The sequence below is a fragment of the Agelaius phoeniceus genome, chromosome 4 (assembly GCF_051311805.1).
Source record: "Agelaius phoeniceus isolate bAgePho1 chromosome 4, bAgePho1.hap1, whole genome shotgun sequence".
NCBI lineage: Eukaryota > Metazoa > Chordata > Aves > Passeriformes > Icteridae > Agelaius > Agelaius phoeniceus.
Genome location: NC_135268.1, coordinates 49,272,695 through 49,285,659, shown reverse-complemented (window position 1 = coordinate 49,285,659; position 12,965 = coordinate 49,272,695). Strand labels below are relative to the sequence as shown.

The 12,965-nt window shown below is 36.4% G+C and overlaps 1 protein-coding gene across 3 annotated transcripts in view; it reads right to left on the bottom strand.

The window, feature by feature from the left end:
* GABRA2 (gamma-aminobutyric acid type A receptor subunit alpha2) overlaps positions 1–12,965 on the bottom strand; it is a 65,340-nt gene that overhangs the window by 30,513 nt on the left and 21,862 nt on the right. For all 3 annotated transcript variants that reach the window (XM_077177569.1, XM_077177567.1, XM_077177568.1), the window contains exon 4: positions 8,028–8,095. In XM_077177569.1, coding sequence (XP_077033684.1) covers positions 8,028–8,095 — 68 coding nt within the window. The remainder of the gene's footprint in view (positions 1–8,027; positions 8,096–12,965) is intronic.

Below are 12,965 nucleotides of genomic sequence, written 5' to 3'. Positions count from 1 at the left end.
CAAAAAATGTACTTTCATCCTGTCCAATAATGGTTGGCAAATTTTGGAAGTTTTAGCATCTGGAGTAAAGATGGACGTGTTCCAAATATCTCAAAAATTGTAAGTGTCCATTAGCAAGCAGTATTGTCCTGAAGCAGATGGAACATTTTATTAATTACCTTCTGGAACACAGCATTTTGTTTAATGAATAGTTCAAGCCAGAGTTCCTCATTCCCCATTTGTAAAGATTTTTCTGAGTCATTTATCTAAAGTGTATTTGTCTTTTTCCTGACCACTCTCATAGCCATTAATGGACAGATATATATATATAACCACAAAAACAAATTTTAAATACTGCAAAATATAAAACATTTAAAACACAAATTAAAAAAATTAAAAGCAAGCAAAGGGGAAATGGCACATATAGCTTTCCACTGAATCCTTAAAACAGTTAGAAATACTGTGGTTGATACACTGATGAGACCGTTCAGATTCATAGACCTAAATCTTGCCTAGCTAATATAGGGACTGCATGTTAATATTTATTTTTACATCAGCATAATTTCTTCATTTTAGTTCTTAAAATGTACATTCTTGTTTTCATATCTGCCTTAAGGAAACGTGTAATTTCTCTTTTGAATTTTTTAAAAAACATTAACAACCTTAGTATGTAACTGGTGCAGCAGAATACTAACATGATTAGTATGTATCTAAGCATCAAAATTACTTTCAAGAAAACCAAGAAGGAGTTTAGACAGAAGACTCAAAAAAATGTAATTAGTCAAAGAAAATTAATCTGCCCATTATATGCACTCTTACCATAACCTGATATTCATCGGTGTGACGAGTGTAAGTTTGTGATGCAACTTCTGCAGTTCAATTTATTAAACCTGCACACTAGATATTTTCAGTGAGTGCTGAATTTAGCTTTACAGTAGGAGGATCACATCACTAGTTGGTTGTCTTGGTGGTTGTCTCTGTGGGCAGATCCATGCAGGGTGCAGATGGCACACAGAAGGAAGGACTGACACACTACAGCAGTCTGCATAAGCTACTTCATCATTGCACTGCTTGGCTTTGCCCAGGCCCACCTACCAGACTGGACAAACAATCCATCTCACTTTCTACTTTTCTCTTCTCTAAAAACAAGCAATTCTCTTACAATATGAGGACTGAAAGAGTTCTCCTCCAAACCCCCTCAATGCTCCAGTAATAAGTACTGACTACTCAGGCTCTGTACAGGCCCTTGTCTATCAACATCAAACCTCACTGCTCAGATAAATAAACTGAGTCCATTTTCTCTTCTCCAAAACCTACCTTCTGATGTGTGCACAACACAGAACATAGACATAAAAAACAGCATACAGACAGAAATTTCCTTCAGGTCTTTCAGAGTGTGGATCTTACATACTAGTGACTGGAATCCTTGAAAATATTCTGATGAAGGAGGATTCTGGTTTGAAACAGCATTGTTGGTTAGTTTTCATCAAAACCCTTCACATCCCTGTTAAAAATTGAAACACAATCCCATCACTGCATTTCAAAGGAACATGTATTCATTTTTAAATACATAAGTAATGCCTGCCAGATACACATGCCCTTTCATACTATCAAGAATATGTGGAGTATTTCTAGGGAATTGCAGCACAATTTTTCTCTATTTGAAGAACTTGTTTCAAGCCTTTTATTTCTGCCTAATCTGTCAACCTCAGTCATTTCTGTCTAGGCATTTAATCGAAACATGAAGTATTAAAAAAAAATTGGAAAAAATGTGTTTAACCAGTTTGAATGATAGCGTCTAGGGAAGAGAATGTCTTTCTATTCATATTCATCTATGAAAAGGACCTTCTCAGAATAATTTTCTCTCTCTTTTTTTCCATATACCTGATGTAGAATGAAAGCTGAGCCTAAAAGAAGCACCAAGGAGGGATAAGAGAGTTCTGTACAAGATACAAATAGGGATTACTTAAAAAAGAGAGTACAGGATGTTTTTCTGCTGTCACTGAAAATAAAAACACTTGTCATTATCCCTTTTTTATTCAGACATGGAGAAAGAGCAACCCTGAAACACAGTGGATGCCTGGTGCCAGGAACAGGAATCCAAACAAAGGTACAGAGAGAGCTAATGGCAGTGACAGGCTTGGACACAACCTCTGACAAATCAATCTCCAATACTGATTCCCTTGGCAGGACTTTGCACAGAGGAAAAAGCCTTCCCAACAGAATAAATGGATAGAAACTCTGCAAGAGATCATGTGAGATATTCTCATCAAAATTTCAGTGTATGGATTTAACTTGCAAAGGCAATTACCTGAGCCAACAATATATTGACTTTTCAGAAATATATCAATTATAAAAACACAACCTAGATGTTCCCCAATTCGTCCCAAAAATTCCAGGTGTATGTAGCATTTCCTTTACTCTTTAGTCTTCTCTTACTGAGTTCAAATAATAACTACGTAAAAGTAACTGCAGTACCTTTTTTCTAATCTATTTGAAAATTGAATCATCTTGATGCATTCCCTTATTCTGTCCAGACTTAAATATCATACCAGCTCTGTAAAGCTTCTCTTAAGGAATTTTACCTAATAATTAGACTCTGAAACAGAGCAAAAAAATAAGTTGCATAGAAAAAAATTCCCAAACAAAACCTGAAATACAAACTGAAGTGATGAAATTTGAAAAACAGAGAGAAAAAAGAAACAGGGTTCTAAGGTCAGTCACTACCTCTAAAGAACCATCCTCAATTGTAGTGATGAATGCTGTAACAAACCTTCTGCTTACTTCTGTATTTAACTTTCAGCCTTCACTGAAAATTTTTAATCTGGTTGTATCTGAAAAATCAGAAACACTTATTGACATTTCAGTTGAAAACTGATGAGATGGAAGTGTGCGTAGTGATGAATATACACATCATACACATACCAGCTGTGTATGATGATCTCTACAAAGGAATGTTCCTGTTCCTTGACTTCAAAGTGAAAAACAGGAAGTCTATCATCAAGAAATTAGGAAAAATTGTTGTTTACAAGCGACTTGGGAATAAAGGTGCAACTACAATAAACAAAACCCCCCAATAGCAATGAAAATCTAAGACTGCAAGTTGAAATACAAAAGTTTCAGAAGGCGTCTTAGTTTTAATATTCAAGCTAAACTGATTCAAGTCCTGCCACCTACTAACCATGTGTTGGAGGAAAGCAGGAAAGACCGTTCCCAACAACAATCAGAAAGACTGTTCTGAGGCAAAATTTGCTGCATCTTGGCAAATCTTTCTTCACAGCAGACCTTATATAAGGGACTCAGTACCTACATAATCTGTCTTACATAAAATAACTACTGCTTGAAGAGTAAATAGGTGTCATTTATTATATGTATAATTTTTTTCAATTGTAGACATCTGCACTATGTTTATGGCTGTGGGAGAAATTTTAGGAGCCAAAGTGCCAGGAGAGCCTGGAAGGACACCAAGCCTGAGAAAAAGAGGTAAAAATACATAGCTTTCAGTGAGGAAATTCAAGTGAGCAGCATGTAGATTTATAGTGATGGTACAGTCAACCAGATTTCAAACAAATTTTTAAAAATAGAAAAATAATCAGGTTTAATGTTCAATCCTTTTATATCCTACAAATTATAGTCCAAAGAAGTTCATCCTTTATCTCTGAATTTTCAAATATTAACCATTTTAATTTCATGATAAATGCTTTAATTAGCCCCTGTAACAAGAACTTAATCCTATAACACTTCAGAAAATTAAGAGATACTTTGTTTTTCAGTTGTGCTGTCCAATTTTTCATTTGTTTGTTTTTCTAAATAATGCAGCTTTTCTTCTCTCGGGCTAATGTCAAAATAAATTTTTATCACTGATTGGGTTGGAAGCCTATAAGGCATAGCATCACAATACTGAACTTGAACATTTCTGAGAAACAACAACTCAAAAAGATAGAAGGGCGAAAATAAAATCTGTTTAAACTTGTGTTTTGCTTTGCCTTCCTTGATTCTCATTAGCTTGCAAAAGGAAGTTGAAAATCCTTATATATTGGCACTGCATATGTGACATTAGATAGAGTGGTTGACATACAATAGAGCTTTTCTTTGACACAAATGGTAGAGATACAAATATTTTTGTTCATTTGAAGCACAGTTTGCAACTGACTCCTGGCCAAGAGAGAACACATTTGGTAGCTGACTATTTTGGTCAGAACAGAGAGTAGCATCTTTTGAACTTAGTCAAAATGTTAATCCACTACACGCACCAAATGTTTTTGACTCTTAACACATTTAGAGAAAAATCTCAGCCTCAGCTTCTACTTCCTGAATTTATCAACAGCAATTCCAGCTAGCTTAAAATCAGAAAAAGATCAAATTCCCCTGGACATAATGATTTTTTGGCAAAGTTGTGATACTGGAGAAATACAGCAAATGTGAATAAAAACCCACACTCAGCAATGACTGGGTCACAGATCAAACACCATACCACTTTACCATTAATGGGAACAGCTAGTGAGGGAAGCAGAGACCTCACGAATTCATAGCAATGCAACAAAAAAGGTTAGAATTAAATTTTATCAACTTTGTGTATCAACACTACGTAAGAACTGTGTCCTTGGCTCCAATCCATCCATCACTGCTTGTTTGTCACTTCCTTATTCCATATTGTAAATGCATATTAAACACCTCGCATGTCAGTGAGTCCCCTTCCTGTTTTCAAAAGCACCTTTCTTCCAAGCACCATCATTCTTCACAATACACTGACCAAGGAGGAAAAAACAAACTGCAAAACAGATCATGTAAAGGGGTGCAGCCACACAGCTGATGATCTTATTACTGTAAGAAACCGCAGTGGAAGGAATCCTAGGGGCAGCAATAATCCTAAGAGTTTTGGGCAACAGCAGTGTTCAGCCTAAATACCTCACATGACTGAGGGCCTCACCATTCACATTGTGCCAGCAGAGGACTTCCTGAGATGGGGCCAATCTTCCTGAAAAAATCTGAACTTGGGATCCTCTAAAAATTCTAGAAGACATGGGCAAGAGTCAAATTTATTCTTGCAATAAAGCCTTTTAAGGAAGAAATTTTAAAAATATGTAATATCCCTGAGTTTCCAGCATTTACAGAAGAAAATATCAACGAATCCTCTACATAATAGTTTAAATTATTGATTCAGTCATGCAGCTCCTAAATGAAAAAGTACTCATGGTTAAAACCCTAATGTCACCTTCATGTTCGACAGGATATGTGATGGTTTGGAAGCTATTATTTCAAAACTCACATGTTGGAATTTTCTCATTGACTGCTCATACGTTTCAAAATTATTCTATAATTATCAACAGAACAAGCTAAATTAACCCTGAAGCTTGTAGTAATAAGAATTAAACTGCTCTTACTTATCTATCTACTTATGTGCAAATAAACCTACCCATTAGAGTAACAGCTGCCATTGTAATGCAGTGCACTCTGCTTTGATTAACACCTCTGCACAGATCTGTGCACTGTCTATATGTCTATGCAAATAGGCACCCAGAGTTCTCCATACATTTATCCACTGATGTCAGAAGTGTGTTGGGAGGGAGGGAATAGGCTCAGGGAGCTTTCATTACTTTTCCATTTAAGCACAGATGACTTGCACAGCCTTGGGTAAGTCTCCTTGTGGCTCAGTAATCATCTTTAAAAGTGGATTAATATCATATTCCTGTTACACAGGAATACCATAAATGCAAGACTTCACCACTCTGAAGTCATGAGATACTAGACCAACAAGGTCAAGATGTTCATATCATCTTTGTACATAGCCGTGGATACCTTTTTTACAAAATTATTAACAAAATAAGAAATATTTCATAAACCTAAAATCATCAGGAAAAAAACACCTCAGGAGAATCAGCAACATGTACAGTAATATAAACAAAAGTCTATTTCTCCTATGAAATCACCTTTCATGGCCTTTCATGTGAAGTCTTACCTGTGTATTCATAACTTTCAAAACAGAGCTTGAAAACACAAAAAAACCCACACAAAAAAAACCCACAAAACCCCACTAGAATATATTTTCCAAAGCTATGATTACCTGGTAATCAAATAACTTTTAACTTACCAGTAAGCAAATAACTTTTAAAATGTTCAATGTACCATGAAAAATTTAACTTCATAAACTTGTTCATAACATCATAATGTTCCCTGTTTTGTATGATGCATAACCTGATTTTTTTCATAGAAAAAGAAATGTTGTCTTACTTTAAAAAATATTAATTTTTAGTCTCTACAGCTACACCAAGGTAGTATTTAATATGTCTCATACATAATAAAGAATATTTGAAACATTTCAAAAATAATTTCTTGCCGGATTGGCAAGGGTAGTGTGAAAGATTGAGGTGTTAATGGCTAATGGCTCAAACAATCAGCCATTTGCAAAAGCAGCAGGTGCTTTGCTGAGGATAAGCACAGTAACAGCCCAGGTGCAGAGGGTGTGAGCACCAGGGGATGACCATGACAAAGCAGCCTTGGCTTAGCAAGAAGCTGGGGTTTGAGACAGATGAGGGAGGAGGCCAAAAAGTAGCAGATCCTGTGAGGTGGATTAATATTTTTTATCATGCTGATGTCCTTCCTTACACAAGTGGCTCAGCTGTGAAACTCCTCCCCAGCTGGGGGACATACTGGGATATTCACACGTAGGCCTGAAGATATTCATCCCATCTGATAGGGCATAAGGGGCTCAACTGCACTGACTGAGAGGCAGTTGTCATGTCTTAGAAAATGTCATAAACCATCAAAGACCCCAAAAATGCCCCCAGAATAATTCCTGGGGTTTTCCACCAGAGGACTGAGCAGGATCCACAGTGTTGCAACAGATTCAAGGTGCTGCAAAAGACAGCATAAAACTCCCTACCCCAGGGAAGGTGCCTGGACATTCCATCTAAAGCTAAGCATATATTTAAACCCTCCGGAATTTGTGTTTTGTGGGTTTCTCCCACCCCTGATGGATCAAGATACCATTTAGACCAAAGGACATCAAAATCGAGTCTTGTTACTAAATCCACAGATGGTGATATTTTTCTGCTCTTATCCTTTCCTTCTCTTTCTTTCTCCATTTCTTCTCAAAATACATGGTCAGCCAGACTAAAAAATTCCTGGCAATGCCTTATTAAGTGTCCTGTATCTGGATTTGTTAAGCTTGGCTAAGTTTAAGTTTGCTAAACTAAATTTTGTGAAGTACTTACTTTGGATGTTTTTTTAACATCAGTCAAGTATCTTATTCTATCTTGATGTTCTACATTTTGCAAGTAAAAGATTGTTGTTGACTCTTCTGAGAATTTTGTTCTCTCCTACACATTTCCCAGAGTCAATTAAACCACCTTTCCCTACACCAGGCAAGTGAACAGGAGCATGACAGGTAAAGTAAGTTTGAGACTGTCCTTCCCTTTCCTTTTAGACAGCTATATCCATCAGGTCTTTGTACCCAGTGTGAAACATTCTCCCTAATCTCTGTATTATTTGCAGTGAGCCTACAAACAATTCCTTATAATCCAGAGCAATATTCTGAACATTTCTTTCTTTTTTAATGTCACTGACTTCTTTAAATGCTTACTAAACAATGCAAACTATCAAGGACAGATCTGTAAAACTCCACAATCATGTTGATGACCCAGCTTCCAAGCTATGTCTTTCAAGAAGTTTTAGATTTGATTTCCATCAGGTCCCTCAGTCTATTGCCAATATTAAGAGTGCTCCTTTCACTCCAGGTTTTCAGGTTTTCATGCAAGAGGAATCCAGTTCATCCATATCAAGATTTCTCCAGAATATAAACCAAAGTACAGTCAGTGGGAAAATCAGAAGATTTACTGGTCTAAATTAAACAGCTAACACAAGCACACTTATCACGAAAAGTCCATAAATCAATTTTCAAATTTCAAACTACATGGGGTTTGGCTTGTTCTGATTTCAGTAAGATTGTTTCAAATCCATCCACAATAAGTAAAAGAATACAGGTTTAAAGGAAGTTTATATATATCTTACACCATTTACCCATATATGCAAAAGATTCAGGAACTCACCATATCAGTATCTGACACAGGTCCAAAACTGGTCACATAGATGTTAGTGAAGACTTCAGTAATACTATCTGATATAAAAAGAAAAGAAAAAAAAACAAACAAGCAAACATTTTAAATTGACAGTACTTTTTCTATTGTTATGTAAGATTATGGGACATTTTGAACAGGTTTCTCTCCTTATTTACTACCCCTCACCAGTGTCCTGTTGTAAATACTGGAGGTTTCTTTCCCACTTAACACAGAGGTTAACAAACAAGCATTTGTATCACAGAGTAGTTTGTTTAAGCCTGTTTAGCTATACAATCACCAGCAACTACACACACATATCCCTTTTCTCTACCAGCAAAAATAACCCCAGCATCGTGGACTTAACATGGAAGGAGAGTTCTGAACACAAAATGCCTTTGTTGCAGAGGTGTTACCTCTGTTGTTGCAGATCTCTCCTATTAAAGCCTTTCTAGTTGAAGGCTGTTTTCTACATTCTTAATAGCTTTTCCAAAGAAAAAGACAAGAAAAGGCAATTATTGACTGCACCAAATGTAACACAACAGCATCCTACTTTTCAATTGGGTGTGTTTTTAAGTGGCACATATTTTAATATAACAGTTCCTTTCCTTGATAGGCAATGCTCATGACACATTGCTGTGGTACTGTGAACACTTTGAGAAAATGTCCTTCCCAATCATTGCAGTCAGACAGCCATGAAATCAGAATATTAGATATTGTACTGCAGGGGAAAATAACTGCTTAGTTTTCTATCTTCAGTTTTCAATTAGGCTCAAAATAGAATGATATTCACTAAGAGGGGCAGTATGCACAGGAAATTTCTTAACAGCAGTTGCCAACCACAGTCTGCATTCTAGACACACAGTCAGCATTCTAGACAGTCAACACAAGGAATTCTCTTCCTTAAAGCCAGCTGCTGATTGGAAAAGAAAAATTTGAATATAACTAGGTGCAATTTGACTCATTGCAGAATTTCCCATTCCCAAAAATAATACAACTGCCTGTTGTATAAGTGATCCTGCTGTTATATTATGATTATATTTCCCTATTTAATCGTTATTAAATGTGGGTAGATAATAGTTTCTGTTTTCCTGAAAGCTGCCTTTTAACAAATACATGATACAAGCCAATTTTACTTCTAATTATATGGAGGCCAACAGTACAATCCCTGCTCCTCACTGGGAGAAACCAGTGGTGCTCACTCATGAGAACAGTCTCTACCAGGCACCAGGAAAAGGCCAGCACTGTTCCAGGAGCAGCTGCATGGGGAGCAGTGCATTTTCAAAGGGATGTAGCTGCAAAGATACAGTGATTTCAGACAACTTCTGGAGCATGGACAAGGAATATTCATCTGTTCTCATCTGCAAGGAAACTTCCTTTTTCAGCCAAACTCTAGAAATACAGGACTCCAAAAAGCCCTTCCTACCAAAAAGAATCTTTTTCCCAGGATCATGTCTGCTTTTTAAGCAAATAAATAAAGATTGACTCCTAAAAATCCTCTGCACGTCCTAAGATTGGTTTATTTGTATGATAGAGACTTCTGAAATCCATTATGAAGCATCCTTACACAAGCTAAGTTGATTTCTACTCCAAACTTCTTACAAACAAATTTTAAGTCAGTGGACAGAAAAGGTGCTGAGTCGGCACAGCCCTTGCTATTCAACAAGGATAAAGTACAGATATGGCTGAAGTATCCTACAGGAGCCAAAAGTACATTTCAGAGGACTAGGGACTTCATGCTGCCCATGGGAGACTCTCCAGAAAAAAAAAAAAAAGATTATTATCTCCAAATGGTTACCTGGCACAGACTGGAATGAAATGGGAGAGTGACAAGAGAGCTACTCTTCAGGAGGTAAAATGGAGCTGCAGGGACTAATTGTGAAATTTGGCCTGTACTGATGACAATACAAAATATTAATTAAAATTCCAAGAAAAGCACTGGTGTTACAAAAATATGACTGACAATCAAGTATCCCAACAGCAGGGATCAAGGCTAAATTCAAATATAATTGTATAACTTGAAGGAACCCTACTATAGGCAACAAAGTCACTTGGCAAATCTTTACCTGCATGCTCCCCACCCATCAAATGCTTGGAAACATGGTCCTCTTGTAAACTTACTCTAATGCTACCAGTTATTTGTATGTGATTTTTTTATTTGACACAGAGGAATGATTTTAATATTTGCATAGAATAAACTACAGGACATGGAATCTTCAAGCTTGCCTTGCATTCCAAGTTTTAATTTTTTAAAAAATTCCCATACTCTGTTATATGATTTCTAAACTCTTCTGGATCTATTTTTCCATCAGAAATGAGTAGAGAAGACAGAGAGGAGAGCAAACATATTGACCACAACTGCTATTAGAACAGTCTATCGATTCTCCCTGTTGGTTTGTGTTAAGAAAATGTACACTAAGGAAGAAATGGCAGTTTTTTATATTTTTACCTCTTATTTTCCAAATTCTTCATAGTTAAGAAGTTTCTATTCATACCCTACCTTAAAGAAAACAAGTCCTTAAAGACAAAAGAAGCTGAAATGTAATAAATCTTGAATTACTCCTGTTACCATTTGTGTTAGCAGCCTGAATCTTGTGTTTGTTTCTTCCTTGTTACTTTACATAGTGCTAAAATAAAGGTACCTCCGAATTAAAAATTTGAACTTGAGGGTTCTGAATCAACGTCAACAAAAACAAAACATACATCATCCTTTTTTTACAACAAATATTGTAGCTATTGCTTTGAAGGAGTATGTACTTGTCAAACAAACAATTCAGAAGCACAAAGCACAGTTTCAAATGGGCTCTCTAATCAAAATTCATCCAGCAGGCGTCACAGTTACAGGCTTTTTATAACTCGTATTCTGTCAAGAACAGCACCAGTCATCGTACTTAGCCCACCAGAGATTCAAACAGTTCTGGATCATCAGTTCTTGTGGAAAAGCCAAGGAATATACTCAGCTAAAAGATGTTCAATGCAACATGTGTTTGCATAAAAATCTAGCTTGTTTTTTTGAGAAAAGGACAAGCTTTTCCCACTGGGATTATAAAATTTGTTTCCTCAAGTGACACATATGCATGTAACTAAAAGGCCTGATTTTCAAAAGTGCTAAAATCAATGGAGGCCCATATTGAAAAACAGTCTAGATTTTAAAGAACCCTCTGTTGGGAGGAAGGGGGGCAGATTCATTTATACTTGTGGGCTCTTAAGTTATTCTGAATCACTGCTTTTGAAAGTTATACAAAGAAATGGGAACAGCAAAGGGTAAGGATATAATTTCTATTTAAGATGCTTCTTTTAGGGGAAAAAATCTCAGGCAAAGAATATAAAAAGTAGCTGCCACCATCACATGACATACTCTAAAATTCTGCAAAGGCTATTACAGCACCATTTCTAACTTTCTTTGGTCATAAATGTTAAAAAAATTCCCTATCTGACTTAGATCAGACCAGTTTCTCAGATGATGGAAGTCAAGGGTAAACTGACAAAATATAGTCAATAAAATTAATGATAAAGGAAGGAAGAAAAGCACATCCCATGGAAGTAAAAAAACCCCCAGTAATTATTAAGATCACGTTGCACATGGTTCTCAAGCACTGGTTTCTTCTGATTCCCCTTCCTTACTTGAACTGACATGATATTATTACTGGGGAAAATAAAAAACAGAAAGGAAGAAAAATCAATACATATAACAAATTGCAGAAGATTTATACATCCTTATCTGTCCTTAGCTGGAATGTTTGCTATGTATTTTAATTACATTTAGGATCAAAAAAAAAATGTTAATTATAACAAGTCCTCTATGAAGATAATAATTTTATTATCTTCAATTTTCCTTGGGAAGCTGAGGCAGAAGGATTAAATTATGTGCAAGTAAGGTGAAGTACAGGTGTTTGCCAAGTCTGCTTACAGATGTCCACTACTAAGTAAACACACTGGAAAATGTCAACATCATTGACTTGTCAAAAAATTAGAAAAGTGGTTCAGCACTTAGCTGGAGTTGGTATCAGTGGCATCACCAATTCCTTTATGCCAGCTCTCCAGCTGTTGGGATACCCTTTCTGATGGTCTGAAATCCTGCTGACTTGTCCCTCAGCAGAAGAGCTGGCTCAGCTGAAGTAGGCTGCTTGGCAGAGAATTTGCAGTGGCTGAAGTCTAAACCAATCCAGGCTGAGTAACAGAGATGATCAGAAAAGTCAGATGAAAAGGCTCCTCAGGAGCATTTACCAGTTTGTCAAAATGTTAAGATTCCACAGAGGCATTTAAATTTTCAATGAGTTCCTTTGGTCTGCTGTCTGACAGCAGTTTTCAAAATTTTTTCGAGTTCTTTCATATGTCCCTTCTCAGCTGCCTGCATCCCTGACAGGGTACACAGAGTTCCAGTCTGTGATGTGAGGTAGATAGACATGCAGGATTCTGCATACCTGAGAGCTCCCCCTCTCCTGGAGAATGCTGAGAAAGCATTACCTTTATTGAAATAAATTTTCAGAGTATTTCCCATATTTGAGAATGACCTGAGTATTATTCATTCCCCCCCTCACCAAAATAATCTAGATTCCTTTCTTCACAGAGGGTAGGGACAAAACATGCATGGCTCACTCTATGTACGTTTAAAAGAAGAGAAGAAAGGAGTGTGATCACTGCAAAATCTTCTGAAAGGTTCCAGATGTTTGTTTGCATGAAACTGGCTATATTATTGATTAATGTGTCAAGGCTGTTTTCAGAAGAAAACAGGCCTGAAAGATTGGGTTGGGCTTTTTATTCTTTTTAATTTCAATTTTTATTCAATAAAGCTGTAAATACAGGTTTTGGGCAGCTAAAATAGAAGACAATCTCTTTGAGGCAATCAAAAACCATCAAAAGTCTTCTTGGTGGGATAGAACTTTTAAAGTATACATACGCAGTTCTAATGTATACTATAAAAAATATTCA